This window comes from Parasteatoda tepidariorum, chromosome 6 (assembly GCF_043381705.1).
Source record: "Parasteatoda tepidariorum isolate YZ-2023 chromosome 6, CAS_Ptep_4.0, whole genome shotgun sequence".
Lineage (NCBI taxonomy): Eukaryota > Metazoa > Arthropoda > Arachnida > Araneae > Theridiidae > Parasteatoda > Parasteatoda tepidariorum.
In genome coordinates this window covers 16358768-16384490 of record NC_092209.1, presented here as the reverse complement: position 1 = coordinate 16384490, position 25723 = coordinate 16358768, and the positions used below count along the sequence as shown (strand labels likewise).

The following is a 25723-nucleotide window of genomic DNA, read 5'->3' as shown; positions in this document are numbered from 1 at the left end:
TAACATTGTTTAAACCATTTTATATTTTTTTTAAAATCTTCAAAAAGAAAAAAATAAGACCAATGATTTATGCAAATCGCTTTAATTTAAATTTATTTGGATTCACTAGTTTTTTCTTATAAAAGAAAATACTCATAAAAGGAGTTTAAAAAATGGAATCGAATGCTATGTCCATTTTCGTAAACGCCTTCACTTTGAGCTTTGCCCATTTTTTAAACTTGCATTTTAAGCTGTGTCTATTTTATTTTATTACCATCCATGAACTGCTGACTCAATTTTGGGTTTATGACTGCTAATGTTCAACTCCGTAGCCTTGTAATTTTAAAATAAAATACAGAAGACAAGAGAACTCTTGGATCAAGTATTATTTTATATATATATAACCTTCGTTGAACATTTGAACCGATTTTGGGTTAACGACTAATGTTGAACTCCAGTAGCTTTGTAATTTTGAATCAATCCGGAAGACAAGGAAACTCCTTGATCAGAACCCCAGTTGTTTTGTTTAGTTATGGAAACATAGACATTGTGTCCCGACAGATTTAGCGTGAATCAGTCATCTTTTACTACACGGGAAATCTTCGGTCGGTGAGGGTCGAACTCTAGGACATGGTCCCAGTGCCCTACCAACCAGGCTATCCTGGTCCTTGGATCAAGTAGTGGGAGAAATTTTGCCTTCGTAGAAGTCCTTGGGGGAACTAACTGGCATTTGCATTAAATGGAGAGAGAAACTCCCCACGGGTAGCCTGACAACAAGGGGATTCTAACCCATGATCTGTCTACCACTAAGGATATTTTTTACGTCAGCACTGGACGGTTTGAGCCGGGTGCGGTGCTCGTATCGACCACCCATCTCTAGGGTTCGAACCTGGTTCACTTCTTTGGGGGGCAAACGCTCTATCCCCTCAGCCACCACAGCTCAAGTTGTGTTCATTATCGTAAACACTCGTTTCTAGCTGTGTGCAGATATAAAACTTGCCATCAAAGCTTATCATCTTACAAATACGATAGCATTATTACTTATATCTCGCAACGCTTTGCACATACTTTAGAAGTTCATCAATCTTGTAAAGTGAAAATTACATCACTAAAACCTCTATGGATTTAGACTTCAAGTAATTTATTTAACATTATGAGATGATAAAGTTTAAATATACTCTTCATATTAGATCATCAAATTTAAGCAAGTTTTTTAAAAAATATTTCTTACATTCAATTAGAAACTCTGATATTTATTCACAATTGACCTCTGGCAGAAGTCTCTTAGTTACCAATACTATACCCTGGATACCTGTGGTAATTTTTTGTATCTTTCAGTTCAGATGTTTGGGAGGTGTAGCAGATGTCCTGTATCCTGATGGATTCAGTTCAACATATTTACAAGAGGTTATTTATTTCCTGCTCCTCCTAGACAGAAAAAAACATTAATAAAGGAGGGGAAAAAGTGTCTCGTTAAAATAAAACCACTTCTGATTATAGCTGATATGTCCGTCATGTTTATGTATGTTTGCCTTTCACTGAACTCTAGAGGATATGAGCATCAATATTATCCCAAGTTTCAATGATGGCACCCTGCAATTCTGCCACAAACTGAAACTGCTGCTTCTTGGTATGCACAATTCTACTCAAAGAAAGCCCTGACGTTTTCTTTTAGATATAAGTCTGGTTAAAAGTAAGGATATGGTTTGACCCGCCCCCCTAGCAATTTGTAAATCATTAACATGATTAACTGAAATTTATTTATACGAAAAAAAAAATGATTCAAAAGCTAGTTTTTATTTTAGTAAGGCAGTTAAGTATTCTGTCTTTATAATTCACGATGTGGGAGGGAGACGAACTCTTTCGAAAATAAAACAAATGTGAAAGAAGGCGTGTTGAGCAGGATTGATACTCATTGACAACATGTCTTTGCTTAATGCTTTTCTTGGATTCTATTCTGCGAGATTGGAGTAATATGATTAGATTATGTTTCTTTGCAATAGAAGTAGTAGCTCATTTACATCGCACTAGAGCTGCACAATGGGCTATTGGCGACGGTCTGGGAAGCATCCCCGAGGATGATCCGAAGACATGCCATCACAATTTTGATCCTCTGCAGAGGGGATGGCACCCCCGCTTCGGTAGCCCGACGACCTGCACGCGAAGTCGAGTTCTTTACGATAGTTTAACGAGGATCAATACCGACCACCCTCGGTCCCTACGCAGACTGATCCAAGTGATCACCCACCCGCACACTGACCGCAGCCAGTGATGCTTGACTTCGGTGATCTGCTAAGAACCGTGACTTAACTATCAGTCCACTGCGGGACATATAATGAGAAGAAAAGAATTTATTCACTTATTTGTTTCGTTGATCTGTTTTATAACAATGTCTAATTGTAAAGTTAGAAAAAAAAGGAGGAGGAAATTAAATCGTTTTTTACAAGAAAGAAATAACGTTCAAAAGGGATGGTTGACCGTTTAAAGCTAAGCACAGATGGCGCTAGGGGTTAAAATTCGTCGTTAAACTTCCGAGTGATTTTAACGCCTAGCTAGAAAAGCTCCAGATTGCGGTGACTTAAAATACCGTCTTCACTTATTAATTAGCCTATTTGAGGATACCCTCATGAACTATTAAGTTACTATCCTAGTACGTGGAAAATCCGATTACTAGATCAAAAGTTATTCAAAGCATTCCATAATATGAAGAAATTACATTTGCTGCAGGAATGTTCTGAACTCACTTCCTTTGAAAGACCAAGGAAAATGAACTAAATTGAAAAATGAAAGTATGGTACTTTTTTGTTGCTGTTGTCTTCGGCCATTAAATTTGTGGGAATGCCATCTATGGCCGAAAATTCGACTTCTACCACATCCGTTTATAGGGCTGACACATTCATATATCCATTCATTCATCAACATATAGTAATTTTGACCTGAACCAAAGAACGATCAATCTCCAATTCAACGATCAATCCCCCAGAAGTCTAATTTGTTATGGGAACATGGAGGATTTTGTGACCCGAGCGATATAAAGTGCTCTAGTCACCATTTACTACACGGGAAGTCTTCTAGCAGCTGGATTCGAAATCCTGTTCTCACGAACGTGAGTAGAGCGCTCTGCCATCCAGGCTATCCCTGCTCTTTGTTTTTTTTTTTCAATTCATGTGTATGAAATTTTATTAAAAAAGTTCATTTGCTGTTAATAAATGTACATTAATTACACAGCAAATTACAATGTATTTGCTGTAATTACAATGTAAATTACTTCCAAATTACAATTTATTACAATGTACAAATTACGTAATTTATCGTTGAAAAATAAGTATTAGTTTTAAGAATTTATTTTTATATTACAATAATATTACTTAAAACTTTTTAAGTAATATTATTAATTAGGGATTATTATTGATCATGGATTATCAATTTTAAAACCACCCTTAGAATGTTTTTTCAGGTGCGCCTCTAGTATGCACCCTACTATCCAAAAAACAACAATGTGGAAATTTCGATCAATGTCTGCTGGAAAATCCGACTTGGGCAGCCAATTTTCTCTACAAATGGCAATAAATTGATTTTTTTGTTTATCGACAGCCACTTAATTAGTCTCCCACGTTGCTGTATAATGGAAAATAAATCCTTTTTTTTCATGCCATTGTAAAAACCCACTAAATTGTCTGGGACATCTTAATTCTTTTGTTTTCTACTCTCTTTTGCTTGTGGATACCTTTTAACATGTGCTACTGCTAATATTTTTTTTTTATATCGCATAATTTTTGTATGACAACTGTAAACGAAACCAGTGGCGTACGATAGAATTAGGTGCATCCTCTCGCAAGTTTTATAAGTGCGCTCAATCGTATAAAGGATATTTAATTATATAAAATCAAGCAAAATAGCCATGATGGCTCAGAGGATAAAGCTTTCACCTTCCAATGAGGTGAACCGGGTTCGATCTCGGAGATGAGCTTGAAATTTGTAGTCTGGGTTTCCATTCTATGCGGCCAGTTCAGGCGAAAGAATTAGAGTGGTTTTTTTTCTCTGTATTATTCGAGCATTGCAATCAAGAATAACGATTGCGATCTCGAAGACGCGTGCGAGATCCTGATTGATAAGGATTGGCGAATTTTTTAAATGTAGTGCGAACATTCCCTTAAAAATCATTCTCATGGAACGCGGTTAAAAGATTCGCCAATCGGATTCCTATTAGCCAGAGAATTTTTCTCATAGAGTGAGAACCGAGCCTAAGGGTTCTATGATTTCTTTAATGGTCGATGAGTCATTCTCTGAATGAATTTAATGTTGTACCTGCTACTTTGAAACTCGAACGGTGATTTTAAAATTTCATCACAAAGACGGAAAATAAATTTTGTTTCGTCTCAAGAACAAAGTTAAGTTGTTCTAATGACCAACATAAACTTATAAGAAGCACTTAGTAAAATCTTTATGTTATAATTCTGCAATAAATTTACAAATTACTCACGAACGCATGACCCTCGTTGTGATCTCTTGGAAACACCATATCTAGGATTTATTACTATATAAAACCTTAACAAATAATAAAGAACAAAAATAATCAGCAAGTTATTTAATTTTTGGTAAAATAAGAATTGCACATATATGTTTTCGTGCTCTAACTGTTGTTCCTAGCTTAGAATCATTAAGAGCTGATAACCGCCAATTATTGGTCACAGATACTTTTGACTTAAATATCTGTGATTTAATCTTGGTTCCTGTTCCTATCACTCCCATTAATCCTGCAGCTCTATGTGGTTCAAATGATATGTTTGTAAATAAAGGATTTCAATTAATATATGATCGAGAGCGGTTTTGTATTTGTTTGTTACAAAAGTAAAAGGTCTGTAAAATCCATTTTTATACTTAGATTGTCAATATTTTGATTCTATGTCATAAATTTCTAATGTTCGATGTGACTGCTCTATTCTAGCCACTTCGAATAAATCTTGATTGTTGTGTTATTGTTCTTCAGCTGGCAGAATATATCGGAGTAAAGCTTTAAGAAAGGCTATATGGCGGCTATAAGAAAGAAATTAGTCATCGTGGGTGATGGAGCATGCGGTAAAACATGTCTTCTCATTGTATTTTCCAAGGATCAGTTTCCTGAAGTCTATGTACCTACTGTGTTTGAAAATTACGTTGCTGATATTGAAGTAGACTTTAAACAGGTAAATATGTTTTATTAAAAAGTTATATACTCTTTTCGAACTTGAAAGTTTATATATTTTTTGTATGAAATTACTTTTTATCCTTTTTTATGTGCTGATAAATTTTAAGTGATACAACTGATATGTAAGGCTTAGTTTTTGTAATTGTCTTATTTAGATGTTTCTTTTTATCTATACATTGCATTTTAACAAAGTCTATTTCTTGTTTATCCTCTACATAATTTAAAGTAAAAATGATTAATTATATTCCTTAACAGGATGTATATTTTTAAAATGTGTGATTTATAGATTTTTGGAGATCAGGATAAACAATTCTGTGCTGCACTGCAAATGAAATAGTTAAGTGTATCTAAAATATTCTATTTTTACTCATGACAGTGTTTGTTGTGGCACATGGTATGGTGATACATATTTAGAGCTTTGTTTCTAAAGCTATTTATAATTTTTTGTTGTTAAACGAATCTTGTTGCTATATTTCATGTTCAAAAAAAATGTATTAACATGAATTAAATAATATAGCTTTTATTTTGTTGGTATTTAATAAATATTTAAGCATCATTTATCCTCTACATAAGAAGAGACTTTTGAGTTAGATTAAGAGTTTTGATTAAGTATAAAATAATTTGCTATCTTTTTTGTCATCCAAATAACAGAAATCAAAAATTTTTAAAGCTTTTTTACCAATTTTGTTTATTCCTGAAGAAATTGGGAAACTTATTTCCTCTCATTACTGTAAAACCTCGATGCGAAGGGCATTTCTGAGGCTGTGAAAATTAATCTATTTAGGAGGAAGCATGGCCCTTTAGGAGAAGTGTGCTAATTTAGCAGTTTAATCAGGATTTGTAAAGATAGGCACAGTCGAGAAAAACCTTGTGTTTCCCCCCCCCCCCAGATTGGGCTTTACTTGAAAAAACCTATCTTTATACCCACCAAGTGGGTTTTTTCACATTAAAGTGGAAAAAAATGAATTAATTTTCAAATAATTTTTTGTGCTGTCAACAAACTGAATTGTCCGTTGAAATTATCAGCTTAATGTTTTATACATTAAACTTTGTAATTTTTTATACAAAATTATATGAAGTAAAACAATTCATTAATCTGATTTTAAATTAATCAATATATTAATTTTTTATAAAGGTACTAAATATGTAAAAAAAAAGTACATAATTAAAAATTTTGCTGAATGAATACATTATTTATCTATAAAACAAATTATGTGCAATATGCATAACAATAACATTCTATTTATTGCATATAATTTATTTGGATGGTGAACTCCAAAGATGCAGAGTATATCTGATGACATGAATAAGGTCCGAGAGAAGTTCAGGCAGCCATAAGAAAGTTTTTGGTCTAGCTAAATAAAATAAAAATTGCTATAAGAGAAATTTCAGCAAAATACACACTTTACTTTCTAAAAATATTTTGAAAAGGTTATTGCAACTTTAAAAAAAAGGAAAAAAACTTTTTTTGTACCAATGTTAGATATTTGACTAGACTTGGTTTCTTGATGTCAAAAACTGGTTTTTTGGCATGAACAAGTCAACATCTGACAAAAGTAAAAAATTTGGGCAAGTTTCTTTTTTTATTTTATTTATTGGAGACATTTTATTAGATATTTAATCAAACTACAGTGTTTTCATCATAGAAAAAAAATGGGTGAGAATTTCTCACCCTTTTTATAAAACAGGGTGAGATTTCAAAAAGTTAAGAGAGATTCTAAAAACTAAAAAAAACACAAACTCTTGAAAAAAAATCATTTCTTTAATTATAATACATTTTTAACGTCTTCTATTTTTTAAGGCATTGAATATTTTTGGTGCATCATCATATAAGATTTTGCCTTTACAAGGTTCATCTTACATTAGCACATAAAGAATTTGAACGTCTTACGTGAAGAAACCTTACCTAAGGTAAACACGTGGTTGCAGAGAAATGTGTTCTGAATGGGGTTCCGTGGTTGTGTTCAGTTGTTCGAAAAGGTTCTGAACAATAGTGGTAAATAGGGAAGCTAGATAACGGGGCAGATGTTGAAAATAATGAAAGATCCAGGAAGAAAGTTAAAATGGATTTTAATCTAAATGGCACAGTTCGAAGCTTTTTCCAAAATGCGAGAAATTCACGAATTTTGAAATTGATTTATAAAATATGCGAATTTCTCACAGTAATAATTTTTTAATGCGAGAATAGAAAAAAATATGTGAGATTCTCGCACTGTAGTGAAAACACTGCATTATATACTATTATAATTATAATTCATTTAATTATATTTATGTTACCATGAATAAGAAATGTAGCCAAATTTATTGAAACTCTTAATTGGTTTTTTTAATAGCATGGTAATATTAGTATTTAAGATGAATATTATTTGCTATATTATAACTATTCAGTTTATGCTGTTAATATCTATAAGTTGTTAATTGTTAAGAATCTAAATATTGATTTAAATTCTTTTGTGCCACAATTTAGGCAGTTATTTTAGATTAAGTAAAACTAAAGTGGTTGCCAATAATTGTCTGATTCTTAACTTTTTTTTTAAATTCTCAATATGTTTTGTTATTATGGAATATTTGTTTGTTAGGAGCAGAATTTGAAATTCAGGCAGCCATGTATAAATTTTTGATATAAATAAATTCTTACAAAATTTTTTATTAGTAAAAAATGTGTCACTTTGCCAAATTTTTCCTCTTTAAAAAAATATTTTATGTCAATTTGTGTATTTATTAGTTTGAATTCCTTAAGTTTTAAAGTGGAATCATAAATTTAATTTAATAAATTATTATTATTTCAATATGTTTTAATTTCTATTATTTTTAACATCTATGCTCATTTATTAAAGAATTGTGTTAAACCAAATGAGTTTTTTTCTTTGTTTTTGTTAGCAAAAAGTTTTTCCAATATATAAACTTTCCTTTCTAAATGTTGTTTCAAGAAAATAATAAAAAAAAAACTAAATAAATGAGAAAAAAAAATAAGAAAATGCTAAAACTTAAAAAGAATCTGATAAAATTAATTAAATAAAAATAATAGGAAAATTATTAGTTTTTTTTTTATTTCGTTACACAATACAAAAGCTTATTTAAACACAAATTTTAACATTAAAAAGTTTTATTGTTTCATAGAACTAAATTTTAAGAAAAATGAATATTTAGAGTTCTCTCTAGGAATCAAAAAAAGCAGGGCGCTGCTTCTCAGAAAAGATCACTTTGTGCATTTGCCACTGTAAAAATTTAACGAAATGTGTAATATTATGTAATAACTGAGTTCAATCCTCAGCAATTTTTAAATTGTCCTCTTTATACTATTTTTTGTGTATATTTCAAAAAATAGTTCTCTCTCATTATGAGAGTAAAAAAAATATTTGTAGTTTATAAAAATAATTAGAGACATATTAATAGACAATCACTGGGCATAAATGTTTTTCAAAAAAGTAAACTAAAAAAAATAATTGCTAAACAACTTAAAAGCTTTTTTTCTTTTTTAATAATTTAAACTGGAAATTATGAGTAAATAAACATTTCAAGTTGCATTTCTTTTAAGAGAAGAAGAGTAAAAATGTATAATTTTTTAAATGCGAGAATAAGAATTGAGGTATGTGGTATCTTTTGAATGCGAATGGCAATAAATCAGTTTTATATCTCGTTATTGTTAATATGAAATGTAATGTGCAATTTTTAGAACATTTGAAAACGAGTTTATTTAAATACCTTATGAAGTAGTCTCACTTGAAAATGAGAAGCAATAACTACCGAAAAGTCATTGGATTTTTGATGAAATCGGCTCTCATGAAGAGCGTCGAAAATTATAACTTAAGTTGGAAATCAGCATTATTGAATTGTGTTTTTATTTTTCAAAAACAAATAGAATTATATTTTTTATTCAGATTGCAGGCTGCAGATTGTGCACCCTTATCCTACACTAAAATTTGTGTTCAATGTCGAAGTAATTTACTAACAAAATTGATTAATCTCTTGTAATTTAATATATAATTTTATTTGTAAATTCTTCATATTTATAATAGCTTATAATTATCCTTACACCGAAATTTTTGATTTTTGACATGGCGGTTAAAACTGGATAAAACTGTCAATTGTCCAAAACTTGCCAATCTTGTACCAGATCCTTAGAATTTTCTGCACCCTTGGTAAACCCTTCAGGGTTTGTTAAAATACATCAACAGATGAATATATTGTATTTATTCAATGTTTCGAAATGAATATATTTTCTGACAAAGAATGCAAAAATACATTTTTCAGATAAAAATTGTCTGTTACGAGCATTTTAAAGGAATTGACCATAATATTCCCATTTTATTTAAAGATTTCTATTATAGACTACTTTTTGCAAAAAAAAAAAAAAACCATGTTTAAAAGTAAGGTTTAGAATTTTGAACCCATAAATTGGAAAAATTTGGCTTTATTTAGAATATCAGTTGAAATTTAAAGTGTCTAATCTTAGATATTCAATGCTTCTGCGAAGGAGTATTTCCTGATTTTTTGAATAGTTCAGTTAAAACTGTGAACTGAACTTAATGACTGAAAAATATAAATAGTTTCTGTTATCTTTCAATAAATAGAAATAAAGACTTTCTGCTATATTTAGTTTGATGAAATTGCCATAACACTTGAGATTGAATTTATATTTTAACTCATGAATTTTCACAACTCATTCAATCATCATTTGTTTCGAATTGCTGTTGTCTCTATCATGCAAAAGCGTCAATAATTTTTCAATTTGATAAATTACTGGTGGTTCCACATAGGCGTCCATTGATCTGGATTCGCCAAGAGGGGTTACGCATCTAACTCTATTGCATATTGTGAGAGTTACCCGATTTCAGACCTCATCTCCCTTCTGAAATCAAACAGAAAAATTCTAGAAATTTTTAGACCATTGGGACCAACTAAGCATTGCCATCTTGTATTTTTGTTTGTAAGCAATTGAAATTTTTTTTTTAATCATTTCATCAAAGAAACACTGAACCAAATTACGAATTTAGATAAAAATTTAACTGTAATCTTTTACTTATATGCATTTTTAATGAATTCATTAAGGGTTTCTTAGTTTTTTAAGTCTCTGCATGTTTTTCAATTCAGTATGGTGAATATTAAAGTAATTATTAAAAAATAGAATAAGGAACGCTATTAGGAATATCTTTAAAATTTATGTTGGTGTATAAAATGCATTTATGTTGGTGTATAAAATCAAGAATGGAGCCAGAAACTAGTTATTTTATCATGATTACAGTTTGTTAAAAAAGTAATATTTATGATGAACTTTCAACAATAGAAAGAAAAACTTCTATTAGTGTGTTATATATGTATATATATATTTTTTAAATAAGTGCTTGAAACTGTTTTTGAGTGCATAAAGTGTGCTTTTTTTAGTCAAAAAATCTGCCTATGCACTCTGTTTAATGAAAAAAGATGGTTTATTCTAGTTTTCCTAATTTTATTATATTTATTATTATTTATTCTCTAGATAAGGTTTTCATTTTTTTCAACTTATTAGCAACTATTTTGATGTCATTATGTTTATTATCATTATGAGAAATATCATGACAACTCAAAAAATGTTTTATGAATTATAGCTTTGTTTCAATGTAAGATCCAAAATGAGCGACACTTTAGCGTGCAAGGATTAATTTATTATTAGTTTATGTATTATTAATAATGTACTGTAATTTTTCTGAGAAAAATATTAGTGTTAATTAAATTTTAAGTCAATTATGATTCATTATCACATTTTCAGTATTATATAGTATAGAAAAATTATTTTATGAAAATTTCAGTGTCTGTAATTATATATCCTTATATTTAAATGAAAGAAAGTGTGGTTTATGTTCATCCAGGACCTCACTTGAGTGAAAACAAAAATATTTTTTATTTTATTTATATTTTAAATCCAATCAAAATAATAAATAAATGAATATATATTACTAATGGAGCTCCTTTCAAGCTGTCCGCGTACATAACTTGAGTGTTGTTCTCCATCCTTTACAGTGAAAAGTTGCAGTTCTGGCCAAGTTCCTGCTTTTGCTAGACCATCCAAATGTATTTCTCTCTTTCCCAATGAAAAATATAATGTTGTTATGCATTTATTATTTTGTATATGAGCATTTTGTAAACATAAAAAAAGCTTCAATTTAACTTCAATATTTTCATATTCAAATCAAAATTATCCAGCTAAATTTTTGTTTTTATTTTGGACAAGCAACAATTATTTAATGGTTTTTTTGATACCTCAGAAAAGTAATTATTTCTGAAAAGAAATTAGCTAGCGTGATTACAGTTTGCTTAAAAGCTATTTGTGCTAGACTTTCTAAAGAATCTATTGACTATGATGGTGGCTAGAGTACGTTCAACATCTGACAGATACAAGAAATCAAATTCCTTCTGTCAGACATGATTCAAACAGTATTTTTGTTTGGAGTTACTTTTCAGTTAATGATTATAAATTAATGACATCATGTATTGTCACTGTTGAGATATTTTTTATTACGGTGTATACAGACCAAATGATTCACAAAATTTATCATTGCAATAAGCAAGGAACCAAAACACACCTCTTAGCTTGTGATGGATTGGTTATTCATAACATATGTTTAAAAGTGACTGAGCCATTTTCCAAACCTCAAACCCATCAATCATCTGCTCGATGAGGTTTTGAGTAGTGAAGAAAGCAGTGATAATCAAATTCGCTTAGAGCGTTTGACTCTCAATGGGGTGCCCTTGATTTGAATCCCGAAGATGACTGGTTGATTTAAATTCCGCATCCAGCTCGCACCGACCACAGTGCTAACATTAAATATCTTCAGTGGTTGACGAATCGTGGGTTAGAGTCCTCTTTTCGTCAGGCTAAGTGTATGAGGTTTTCTTCTCCGTGTAATGCAAACAGGGGTTAGTTCCATCAAAAAGTCCTACAGGAAGACAAATTTCTCCCAATACTTGATCCAGGAATTCCCTTGTTTTCTGGTTTGGGTTCAAAATTACAAGGCTATGGAGTTGAACATTCGTAGCCCTAAACTGAAAATTTGGTCTGCTGTTCAGCAATAACTATGAAATAAAATATTGTGATATTTTACATTGTTTAACGTGCAATAATTTTTTTAGGTGGAACTTGCATTATGGGATACTGCTGGTCAGGAAGATTATGATAGACTTCGACCTCTTTCATATCCGGACACGGATGTGATCCTAATGTGTTTCTCCATAGATAGCCCTGACAGTCTGGAGAACATCATGGAAAAGTGGTATCCGGAGGTACGCCATTTCTGTCCCAATGTTCCGATAGTTCTGGTTGGTAATAAAAAGGATTTGCGTCACGACCCAAATACCATCAAAGAGTTGGCTAAAATGAAACAAGAGCCAGTTAAGCCAGATGAGGGTCGAGCCATGGCTGAAAAAATCCAGGCATTTGGATATCTGGAATGCTCTGCCAAAACCAAAGATGGTGTGAGGGATGTGTTCGAGATGGCTACTAAAGCTGCCCTTCAAGTAAAAAAGAAAAAGAAGAAGAAGTGTGTTATTTTATAATTAAAACAACTCTAGCTGTTAACGTGCTCTAGTATAACCATGTTACTGGGTGATTTTTTTTCAGTGACTGTTATGGTTGAAGGCAATTTTGGAAACTATTTACAATTTTTACTCTTTTTGTAAATCATTCCAATAAAGTTCTATCAAGGCAGTATTACCCAATACTTAAGCCTACAAATTGATGTAAGCTTTTATTTAAAGTACTACTCTCTTACATATTTGTGTTGTAAACGCCTGCTGTCAGATGCAATGTCAATGGTTGTCTCTTTTTTTTTATTATTATGTAATAAAACTTCAAAATTTATTTCCATTTTTTTAATATTTTGCTACTTTATTGCCTTATTCTTGTGAGACAACTAAGTACTTGTAAAGATTTCTTTGATAAATTTATGATTAAAGTTGCATTAAAATTTTATGCTCACAATGTTAAATTTATGTGTGTTTATTATTATCTTTCGTAGTTATTATTAGATGTTCATATTAAGTGTGTGTGCATGAAATAAATTTCATGTGTCTATCTTACTATTTTTCAGTTTTCATTAGGGTTGCACAACTTTTTATCAAGATAATGAGGGGGAAAAAATGTTCTTAAATGTTACTTTTTGTTTTTATTAAGACCCTGTTTATTTTTGTTTAATATAAAAGTATTTGTTACACTGAAAAAGATATTCTTACACAATACAGTAGATGAAGAAGAGAGAGATAAAATTCTTAAACTTAACAATTTAAAAAGAGGATTTCTGATTAAATCTTAAGGTGATCTTAAGGCGATTAAAGAACTTAAACGTTTGCTGTTGTTGGCAATTCCTCTTTGACATTCATTGCTCTTGCACATTCTAGATTTTTTCTTTTATTTTTGTTTTACCGGTTAGTTATTTATAAAAAGGTTTTAATGGCTAATTTTCTTTTTAGAGAACATACCACAAGTGGCAAGGCTGCTAAATCGGACCTTTACCAGAAGTATATTTCGGGCTTTAAATAATTCTATGTATCTCACTCTCGAGTGGGCTCAGATTAAAATTCTTCAAGCCCAAACTCATCTTTGGTTTGTTGACCATGCCATCAACATCAGATTTAAGTTAGAGTGGGGAAAAATAAGTCCAATTATATATGAGAATGGATATAAGCAAACCCTCCAACATTTGAGTTAAATATTTTTCGAGTGTAGAGAATTAAAACAAAATACTTTAAAGCTAATACTGGCATTTGAATTACACATTAAGACTGGATTATTCCATCTCCTATGTTGCTGGAGGTAGAATCCGGAGCGTCGAAACTTCGGAAAAACCTTAAACACACATTGAATCCATTTTTAACAAATCCTTTGTGCATACTTAGAATCTATTTTCTGTCTGCATGAGTAGGATATTGAAATTATAATGATGACATCCTCATCTACCAATTTCTGATTTGAGAGATCATAATTAATTTTAAATTTCATCTGAGATATTTTTTATTGCATCAAAATGTTTAAAACAGAAGTAGGGAGATAAAAATCAAAATTAGATCTAGGATTTTTTTTTTTAGAAAAAGTATGTTTTTTTTTAATGAATTCTAGTAAGCAAAAGTATTTATTTTCTGCAAATATATAAATTTTTTTTTATATAAAAATTTAGTGCTAGAACACTAACGTTTATATAAGAATTATCACATTTGCCACCAACTTTGCCATTTTTAATATTGAAAACAAATCAACGAAATGTTATAATTTTTGCGTCAGCCCCACGTGATTGTAACCACAATGTAGTGGTTTCTAGTATTGTATTAATATAGCTTAAACAATATTAATGTGTTATAAGACAACACAGCATCTTTAACATGTTTCCTAGTTTTTTTTTTTCTTTTAAATTTTAATTATTTTTTCCTTGTTTTCTTTGTGTTTTTATAATTAAGTTTTTATATACTTGCATTTCAAGCATAATTAATAAAATGTAAATTTTTAATTTTTCTTTGTAAATTTTTTTTTATTTAAAAATATGTAGCAGATAAAAGGTTACAAGGTGACTAAAATATGATTTTCTTAAAATCTAAATGAGATTATATATATAAGTTCTTTAAAAAAATTATTTCAGTTAGCTAATTTTTTAAATACAATTAAAATTGAAATATTAAATTAATATCATTATTAATTAAATATTATAGAAAGATACAAAATAAAATCAATAAATTAGAAACATTAGAATAAATAAAAAGTTGTTTTATAGAAATATGTAAGTGAACATGGAATGGTAATACATATCATTAACTATTTAAAAGCAGGCTAAAATGGACTAATACAAAATTTAGTTTCACAAATCGTATTCTTTTCGAATGTTTAAAATGACAAAATAGATTTTGTTAAACAAGCAGACAGTTACTTTAATACCATTTTGTCACAACTTTTTTATACTGAATGAATTACACTATTATTAAAAAATAAATCTGCATATAAAAAAAGGCCTTCTGAACATCAAAGTTTAACCCCGTCCCTCCCCCGTCAGGGGACATCCAGAGAATATTGTAGATTCTTAAGTGCGCGTACGTGACGTGACCTCTCAGCAAAAGAAAAAGAGGATTCAAAAAGGAGGCTTGGTGATCCATGGCAACACCAGAAATCCTCAGAGAATTTTGTGAAATCTTAAAATTAACAACAGTAATAACTCAGAATATAGAATTTAGGAGTTTGAGTGTTCAAACATAATAGGCGAGGCATCAATTTAAAAAGAAAAAAAAAACCTTGAAAAAAGGAAACAAACATACTGCGATGATGAAAAGTACCAGAATTTGCCCAAAGCCCATGAAAACAGATACAATTTCAAAAGGAATAGAGTTACGGCGAGGCCTGAACATATCTATATGCAGCTTTTTTGTAGTGCCATCTCTTTTATGTTAGACACCAAGGAAATTGTGAAGAACCAATGAAATTTTTTCCCCGCATTAACAACGAAATACTAAAATATCAAGCGAGTGAGCATGGGTGCTTAAATGTAAGGGATTGCAATTTTCTAGATAAAATTTCTTTTCTCATTTTGGCAGTCAAAAGCTAGAACTAACTTAGGTATAAGCTGGGCTGAAATGGAAGGTGGAAAGCGAGCTGTTATTACAAATTGACTGAGTTTTATATCTATATACAGTAAAACCTCGCTACAACAATATTTTATAGAGGGATATATTATTATATCGAGAGTTTACATACTTTGGGAACACAATATTTTTTTGAAAAATTTTAATGTTAAATCTATTTATATATACACAGAGTGTTAATTATGGTAAAATATGAAATCAGATTGGAATGCTGCACCTGTGACTTCTTAAGAGATAAAAGAGGCAATTGTAAGGTGTTGGGGTGGTGGTCTATGTACATCGAGGATGGGGTATTGAAATCTGACTACAAAAGCCATTCACTGTGGTGAAAAGAAATAAGATAAATACATAATCAGCAGTGAGACTTCTCTTGTCAGAAAAGACACAAAATATGATAAAATAAGTTTTTACATTATTTGAAAACCAATGGAGAAAATAAGGTTGAAATTTGAAGGAGGAAAAAAAAAATCATTTTACAGGGATTTGTTTCTTCAAGGAATATCGCAATATTTTTTTTTTCTATTTCCAATGAGCTGCGCAATCGGTTTTGCCGATGAGCAGACCTAGTGCGTTCTCCAGAGGTGGTATCCACTCTTTCAGGACCACCACAATGGGTAAGATACCGTTGGTCATGTTAATTTGGACGTATAGTTTCCGCCACACTAGATGGCAGCACCGAGACTCTATTTGGATGCTTAAAGCGCACTAGGAATTTAGTTTTGCCTTAAATGCCAAGAGCCAATAAGGCACTCCAGGGATATTTTACATGCCGCATAATCATACGACATGGCTGCTGAGGATTTTCTGCATCCCGAAAATCCGGTGTCTGGGCCGGGGATCGAACCCGCAGACTTGGGCTCAGAAGGCCGGCGACAAACCAACTGCGCCACCCAGCCACTTATCGCAATATTAAGAGGTGGATAACAGTAATTAATATGCAAGTTCATCGAGGCCATGAAACAATATTGTAATAGAGGGAGTTATTGTTGTATCGGATATCGTAGTAGCGAGAGTTCACTATATCTAAGTAAAATTTTTTGATTTTCCCAATTTTCTTCCTTTTTCTCTTATTTATATATGTTACCGTTAAAGTATGAAATCCGTTATTTTATAGAATACCTAGTTATTCCATGAAATAACTGATCGTGTCCGTTAAAGTGTAAAACTCTCTTGTATTTCATGGTTTAACTAGTTATTTCATAGAATAACGATCTGCAGCCCGTTAAAGTGTAAAATAATCTACATCATATATCTGTAGTTGAACAAGTAGTTGGAAAAGTAGTAAAATAAACAGTATTAAATAATCCCATTTCGAAAGTATGTGTTGTCTGTTCAAAAGAATACAGTGAAGATATAGTTTGCTTCAAATGTATGGAGCCTGTCCATATATCATGTTCGGAAGATTATGTTTCAGAAGATGAAGTTGAGCAGAAAATCTGCAAATTGTGTTTTAATGAACTTAATGTTCAAAGAGAAAGAGAAAAGTCTAAAAAATGTTTAGAAATTCAAGCGAAAAAGATGAAATTAATGTCGGATAAATCTCATTCTGAAGCCTCTGTGGGGTTTACCGTCCGTATCCCAGTGCCTGAAGTTGACAGAGGAAAAGGTGATGCCAAATCTATTTTAGCTATCATCATAAAAATAACCGAAGAAGGATTTTTCCAATTGGGCACAAGAAACGGCCGCATAAAACAATTATATTCCCGATCCCAGTTCAGTGTCTGCGAACAAAAATTAATTAAAATCGAAGAAGTACCGGATGTAGAAATATCGCTCCGGTCGGTTGCTACAGCTCAAAGTTTAGGTACTGGTCAGGGATTTAAAAAATGTTCGTGTAAAACCCAGTGTGTCAACAAAAAATGTTTTTGTTTTAGAAATAATGTTCTTTGTAATTCCAAGTGTCATTTTAGTAATCCTTGTTGTAACAAATGATTTTCTGGTACGTTTCCATAAATACCATTTATACGCTGCATAAATTAGATAAATTGCTTCTTTTTCATCTTAATTGTCTATCATTAGTTTATTTATAGAAAACCTAGTTATTTCATTTTAGATCAATTGTTTATTTTACACTTTAACTGTCTCTTCTTAGTTAATTTATAGAATACCTGGTTATTTCATAGAATAACTAGTTAAAGTGTCAAATTAATAACATATTACACGCTTTAACGGACACGATCAGTTATTTCATGGTATTCTATGAAATAACTGCATTATATACTTTAACGGTAACATATATATATATATAAATTATTTTTTTATTGTACTTCAGTTATATTGTTAAAAACCAATGAAAATTATTTTTCACATTGGCAACAAATAAACTCGCTTGACAAATAAACTGAATTGTCAAGTGAGTGAACCTTGGCCAAAGGATAAATACTCCTTGTTTGCCAAGGAGTGAACAGTCATAAGCATAAGTGCCTAAACATACAGCATCACAAACTAACTGATGAGTTATATATATATATTTTATTATTCTTCATGATTGACTCAGATCCTTATAATCAACCAAATATGATGTTTTTTTTTTTTTTTTTTTTTTTTTTTTTNTATAACCAAGTTTTTTTTTTTTTTTTTTCGTTTTTTGTTTTTTTAAAGCTAGATTAGAATATTTCGTGAGTGAATGGAAATAGGTTGGGTTTTCGTTACAAGTTTTTTCAGTTATATACAGACAAAAAAGTATTTTAAAAATTCCGTTCTGAAATTTTCTTTTTTTATTTTGAAACATGATTTATTAAAAAATCACTATGATTTATTTAAAAAAATTCTTTCATGCAGCAACGAATTTATTAACAATTTTAAATACATTAAATAATACAAATTAAGCAGCTTCAATGTTATCTTTTGAATCAATGATTTTTAAAAGCATTTATTTAAATCATGATTTCAATCGAATAACCCTGGGAAAATATAAAAAAGGTCATCCAGTATTCCAAAGGAAGCCCACAGCAATCTAACGCAGAAAAATCAAGAGATTTCAAGAAAAAAAGGTAGAACCTAAACCAATATAGTCCTAAAATGAAATTAACTGGGAAAAAAAAACTTCGAATGTTTCTTCAGCTATGGTTGGAGAAGTTCAGAAATATGTTTATTTTTTACTTCAAATCAAGACATTTATTTTTTTAACCAAGAAAGTTTATTTTTCGTACTTAAATCAAGCATCATGGAAAATAAAAAGTTGTTTTGATTGTGACATAATATATATAATTTCCCTTCATAATGTGTGTTGAAATTCTATTTTTTCCCCCCAGTCTACCACTAAAAGTGAAGCTTAAATGAGGTATTCATGCTAATTTAGTGTATTCTATTTTAGTAATCAAGCATTTTAACATTTTTTATTCATATTTTTTTTTTGTTGAATGTATACTATAGGATAATAGTTTAAAATTTGTATTTTGCTCATTTTCTTATTTAGTGCTTAAATATTTCCCCAAAAGAAATCCCGTACAGTTAATTCTTTATAGTCTATTCTGATAGGATTTTTTTTTTAAATTTAATCTATTTTCCATAAATAAATGTTAAAAATGCATTTAACAATATGTATATTTTATTAAACATTTGTAAAAATATTAAATTGAGTAAAAATGCTGCAGAATTTCTTTTAAAAATTTATAAATGCTTATTTTGATTTCCACGTGTCTTTGATTTCATTTGATACATTTCATTAATTTTGTTAATCAATTTTAATTTATAAATTTTATTTATAAATATTTTAATTTATACATTTTATTAATTTTTATTTATAAATTTTATTAAAAATTTATTTCTACATGTCTTTAATTCCAACTGATGAATTTTATTTTTGTTTAGGATTATTATTTACAAAGAGAAAGAAGCACGTATTAATTTTTTTAAACTTTACTTTATTTCGTATTAATAATTGTATGAAATGCATTTAGCAATTTGTAGGAAACTTTATATTACACAACATGCCAAATTTAAACATAATTTCTTTAATGTAGTAAATAATTTTTAAGGTATCAGACATAGATCAACGTAAACAATTAAAACACACAATATAATGGAAATGTGCTAGTTCGGGAGCATCCGCAGTGCATACTACCTTCTTTACCTGCAAAAGAAGTTGAATAATTCAGTTTTGTACGGATTTACTTTGTGTTTCAAGACTAGTAAAAAAAAAGCTAACTTTTTCTAAAAACTTTTATCGGAACCTAAGTACACGATTAATTAGACATAAAAACGTTTTTATGTCTGTTAAAAATCCTTCGCACGTTGTGATGAACAATATAGTTTCGAATGAGAGAGCTACATCATTTCAATTCCCAATCATCTAATCTACAAATAATATGCATGGGAAAATAAATATTTTAGGCTTTTACAGTGGTTCATTTTAAAATGGTAACTTTCACAGAATACTATCTTTCGTTTAATTTTGAGAAAAACTACTGAATATTTTTAACATCAATTTAACCCTTTCTCACCGGACGGGACATGTGCTTTCCCAGTCCATGGGTGAAAGCTCTTATATAGCAAGACGGAAAAGAAAAAAACCTGGTACGTAAAACATTTCATTCCAGCATTTTTTTCGAAAAAAAAATGAAATATCTGTAACTATCAAGATTTCTTTTATAATTCTGGCATATATATAAAACTGTTTCTTTTCCATGATAAAGTAGATATTGTTGAAAAATTTAAAAAAAGAATAAGTAAACTCCTCCCCAAAACTAGCCATAACTGAAATGGTTTTACTACCAGCCTTTCCTTTTTTCCGTCTCGCTTTCACCCCTGCTGATTTTTCGCCGTATTGAAAGGGTTAAATAAGGACAAAAGTTTTCAAAGTTATATCACAATTAAAAAACTTTTTTTTAAATACCTTACCACTACTATTTAAATATAATTGAAATTATTATTTTCATTGAAATCCAAATAATCATACTTAGTGATGTGCCAATCGATTCATTTAAATGAATCGATTCTTTAGAATCAATTCACTAAAATGAACGGTTATATCAATCGATTCTTTGATTCTTTTTTTAATGGTCGTTATAATGGAAGTCTTTATAAAAGGTGGTCGTACAAATTAGTTTAGACTGTTTTAGTATTTGAATTAGTTGATCTAGGTCAGGGGCTCTCAATATTTTTCTGCCATGGAACTCTAAATAATTAACGTTCTTTCGGCGGAACACCTGATAAAAGTACTTTCTCGTGTAGCCGCTGTAACCTTTCCACGGAGCCATTGAGCTTTCCGGAACACCAATTGGGGACCATCAATTTAGATCTTGGGCTCTAGGGTGCAGAAGCAGAATATTCCAGTTAAGCGGTCAGTCGAATGTGGCTAAAAAAAGTACCAATTAGAGAAACCCTTGCAATTCTTGGCGGAACTCTAGGGTTCCATGGAGCACCATTTTGGGAACCACTCTTTTAGATCCTATACTCTAGGGGGCAGAAGTTGAATGTTCTACTTGGGTGGCTATAAAAGTACTATCTCGTGTAACCGCTGTAACTTTTCCACGGAACCATAGGGCTACCCGGAACACCAATTAGGAACCATTAATCTAGATCTTGGGCTCTAGGGTTCAAAAGCAGAATGTTCCACTTGGGTGGTCCAGTTGAATGTGGCTATAAAAAGTACTAACTAGTGGAACCCCTGTAATTCTAAACGGAACCCAAGGGTTCCGCGAAACACCATTTAGGAACTGCTAATCTAGGCAATGCTAATAATTTTTTTAGAATTTTAATATTTTTATTTTTTTTTAATATTTGTTTGATTCATCAATTTTATTAAAAAATAATTATTTTTTTAAAAAAAATTGTTAATATAAAGACCAATAATGAATAATAAAGATATTCGTAAAAAAATAAAACGGTAAATTCACTTATAATAATGAAAAAAATTCAAATTGTATAACGTGAAACAAAATAAAAAAATAGTTAAATTGCGTTTTAAAACTTAAAAAATTAAAACTTGAAAAAGTGAGAGGATATGAATTGATATTCAATAAGTTTGTCTAAAAGTATTCCTACAAAAAAAAAAAGAAAAGGGGGAAAAAAAATAAATAAATAAAATAATTAAAAATATCCCTCCCCCCAGCAGTAAAAGAATATTTACTCTAAATACTCACATTTTTCGCAATAAACAGTTTTTCAATCATTAAAAAAATAAATATTTTTTTTTAATCTTTTCTTAAGAAAAAAAAAATAAATAAATAAAAAAAATAAATAAATAAATAAATAAAAAAAAAAATAAAAAAAACCTGTCTTTTTTTCTGAAAATTTTTAGTTACTTGCCCCTTTTCATAACCCCCATCCCTCTGAAGGCATCTTTTAATTTTAGAAAAAAAGATAATAGCGAAAAGAATCGATTCGTTTCTCAAAACAGTTCTTTTAATGTTAAAAGATATAAAACCGCTCAAATGAATCATTTAAACAGTTCAGTGAATCGAATGCAATGTTAAAGTATAGGAAAACGACTCAAAAGAACTGATTGGAAATCCAAATCAACTCTTTGAGCCGATATCAATGTTAAGAGATACGAAACGACTCAAATGAATCGTTTAGAAGTTCAATTCAACTCTTTGAGCCGATTTCAATGTTAAGGGATAGGAAACAGTTCAAAAGAATCGATTCATTTGGCTTTATGATTCTTTTAATGCTAAGAGATAGGCAAACAGTTCATTGAGTCGTTTATTCGACTCTTGATTCTTTTTCTCGCATTCGGCTCATTTTTAACCAATCAGAGGATCGTTCATTCGATTCTCGACTCTTTTTGTCTCATTCAACTCATTTTCAACCAATCAGAGATTTGCATTCATACGTAAGTTCATTACCCAATCAGCGCAACGGTTTCATTTTCTATGGCTCTCGCTCCTTGGCATAGAATAAACGATAACATAAAACTCTGCTTTGCTTCATATTTACTGAAATTTATAAATTGAAAATTAACCGTACGAATGAAAAAATTCGCTCTTTAATATTTAAGGATTGAAAAGTAATATCTGAGCTTTACAGCATCAATATCTTTTTTATTTGAAAGTAAGAACCGAAACTGGAGAAGACAGCTTTTCAGTTGTTGTTGCCATTTTTAAATTGTTGTTTATCAATAGAATTTATTAATTTCGTAGATGAAAAGAAAAAAAAAGAGAGTGATGCATACCTTTCACTGCATCAGAATGCAGTATGCATTGCATTAATAGCATTTTCAATTCCCTTCATCCTTCAAGTGAGTTCATTTTATTAATCACCTCCGGAAACCGGTTGTGCGCAAGCATTGACATCGGGGTCATTCTCATTGGATGCGATTTTTCCGCTTGCGAAAACTCTCACACATACGAGTAACTTATTGGCAAGTTGTTCGCATGTAAATATTTTCAACCAATCAGATTGTCATTCACATGATACTCGAGTGAGAATGTACCTGTGTCTATTCGACTGAGTTGGGATTTTAGCAAGCTCCAATTGTATAAACGAAATGCTGTATCAAATGCATATGCGGATGTTTAGTAAGTATAAGTACTAACTCTGAATAAGCTTATAAAGTGTAGAGTACAAAATATTGTCAAAAAAAAAAAAAAAAAAAAGAATCGATTCTTTTTCAAAAACGAACTTGATGAATCGATTCACAAGAAAGAGTTGATTAAAATATCGATTCGTTCGTTTTTCGCACATCACTAATCATACTTACCTGGCACTGTGGTTTGCCTTGATCAACAAGGAGGCTTCCCCGAGCTGAGACCTTTCATTGCACTGCGATTGGTTGACGCTCGTCACATCCACAAATTGTGGTTGCTTGAGGTGCATAATTTATGGTAGTTGGGACTGCGTTCGCGCTGTCCCTATCAAATATAAGAGTAGATTTAGATTCCGCTTGCCAAGGTTAATTTCACTTTATCTTTTAAGGTTATCTGGTATCCATTTTGTTGAATATTATAAACTAAGATCAAGTATAGTTCGTTCACCAGGAGTTGGCACTTGGCTCCACCTCCTCGGACGCAGAGTTCATTTCAGCTCGGGGGAGTAAGAAGAAAAACGTTTCCCTGATTGAAATCGATGTAACCTCTAATGAGCGCAAAGCCTCCTCACGGTTTCTTAAAGGTAGTCCAATCAGACCACTATGAAGGCAAACCAGTTTACGAAAAAGCCCTTTAATAGAAAATCTAGTAAAAATAAAAAAGTGGTAGCAAATATATGTCTAAAAATTTGTTTAATTTTTGAATATGATTAGTTAGTCTTATTTACTTGACTACCACTACAGGTTCAATTCTCAAATATAGATGACAAATTCCTCTCAGTCACTTTTAAAGCAGAATTTGGTTTTCTGCTCTCAAACTGTTCACTTTTTTAAATAGTCTGCGAATAGTCTTGCGAAATAAATATTTTTTCATACGATCGCCAAATAGCAGCCTTGATCACATCCTTCTCCCCAAAATAGCGAAATAGTACCATCCGATACCACGTGATGAAGGCGGGGCCAAGTGTCAACTCCTGGTGAACGAACTATAGATTACTAAATCCAGATCACATTTCGGGATAGAAATTTTAGTAAGGAGTAGGCGTTACTTTTCATAGTATAACCATGTCTGAATACAGCTGTTAGTCGAAAATAAGTGTTTTATTTATATTTGAAAATTAAAGGTAAAAATATTTAATAAGTTGAAATTTAATTAACTATTAGTCGAAAATAGGTACTTTCCTTTTATTTATATTTGAAAATTAAAGGTAAAAATATTTAATATGTAAAAATTTAATTAAGAATCATATAAGTTGAAATTATTGTTAAAATAGAAAACAAATTCTCTGGAAATACAAACATAATAAGTTTTGTCTTAATTTAGTGTATTCAAATTTTAACCGTATACCCATTTGTAAGAGTGGCGTCGTACTAATTAGAAACAAAATAGTGGTACGAGACTAAGGACAATTTCAGCTTATTTTTCAATGAAACGTTATATTATATTTTAACGGCCACGGCAATTTAAGTTGTTTAGATTGGCGTTAACTTTCTAATTTTTAATAGGACGCTGGCAATTTTTGGAACGACGGCTTTGCTCGTTTTCTGATTGAACTGGTACAGAATGATAGTGTACGATGAAAAACTATCTTCATCTAATATAGCAATACTGATATACATGAGTAAATGAGTCTGTCATCTGATCTATCCAGTCATCACACTTTATAAATTCACATCCTGTCTTTTAATCTGTTTTTAGTTCAGGTATGCATTAATTAGCTGTTGGACATTTTCTCCTTCAACTAATTCGTGGGAAAAACTATTTCCCTAGACCTATTTAACAGACCAATTATAATTACTCAGATTTCCCTTATTCGCTAATATGAAGCATATATTCAATGTATATATTTAACACGTTCACGCCTGGGTGACCCACCGGTGGGTTACGCTAGATTGTCTCATCTTGGCAGCGCACAGGAGTAAAATCTGGTAACAAAAAATTTCATTTTTTAGTTTTTTTCCGGGAATAATAAAAATCCATAACTACCAGTTGTTTTTAACGGACGCAATTTTTATATTGAATTGCTTCTTCGCCGTGATAAATTTACCTGCACGTGGCTCAACGTCGGATGAGGAATGCTCGGATTTTGAAACCAAAATGGCTAAAGAGTTAGCAGACATGGAAAGAAGAATTAAAGAAGATGAAAGGAAAAATAAAGAACTACTTGAGAAACTAAATCAATTGGAACAGTTTCTCATGCCTGTGCCAAATAGGCCCGAAATACCGACAACACCAATTGATGTCATTGATATGAAAACTTATGAAGGAGGCCAACTTTTGAAACAGACGGGGAATGAGTCAACCACAGATTCAGAAAGCTCAACCAAAAATATTACAGAACCCCCTTTAAAGAAGAAGAAAAAGAAAAATAATGTCAAAAAAGCTGAAGCAAATCTAATCATGACCACGAATAGAAAACTTTTTTCACCGATAGATACCGCCACCTCCCTACAACCATCTGAATCTATATCTGATACTGAATCATTTC

The 25723-nt window shown here is 30.7% G+C and overlaps 1 protein-coding gene and 1 non-coding gene across 3 annotated transcripts; both read left to right on the top strand.

Annotated features, from left to right (window-relative positions):
* Nucleotides 1–4245: 4245 nt before the first annotated feature.
* On the top strand, nucleotides 4246–13131 carry LOC107452056 (ras-like GTP-binding protein Rho1). Of its 2 annotated transcripts, none has more exons than XM_016068341.3 (3): nucleotides 4246–4837; nucleotides 4928–5165; nucleotides 12278–13131. In XM_016068341.3, the coding sequence occupies exons 2-3, from the start codon at nucleotides 5010–5012 to the stop codon at nucleotides 12698–12700; spliced, it is 579 nt and encodes a 192-aa protein (XP_015923827.1). In that variant the 5' UTR covers nucleotides 4246–4837; nucleotides 4928–5009; the 3' UTR covers nucleotides 12701–13131. The 2 variants fall into 2 exon arrangements, with proteins under 2 accessions (XP_015923827.1, XP_015923828.1); XM_016068342.3 differs by having other exon boundaries at nucleotides 4691–4837; nucleotides 4970–5165.
* Nucleotides 13132–23400: 10269 nt separating this feature from the next.
* LOC122269639 (U1 spliceosomal RNA) lies at nucleotides 23401–23563 on the top strand. The gene has a single exon (XR_006225302.1). It is a non-coding gene; the product is annotated as a U1 spliceosomal RNA (small nuclear RNA).
* The last annotated feature ends 2160 nt before the right edge of the window (nucleotides 23564–25723 follow it).

Excerpts from the sequence above, each read along its gene's own strand:
- LOC107452056 (XM_016068341.3), top strand. The coding sequence starts at position 5,010 with ATGGCGGCTATAAGAAAGAAATTAGTCATCGTGGGTGATGGAGCATGC. Across the intron at positions 5,166-12,277 it reads TTGAAGTAGACTTTAAACAG|GTGGAACTTGCATTATGGGA; the intron begins GTAAATATGTTT and ends TAATTTTTTTAG.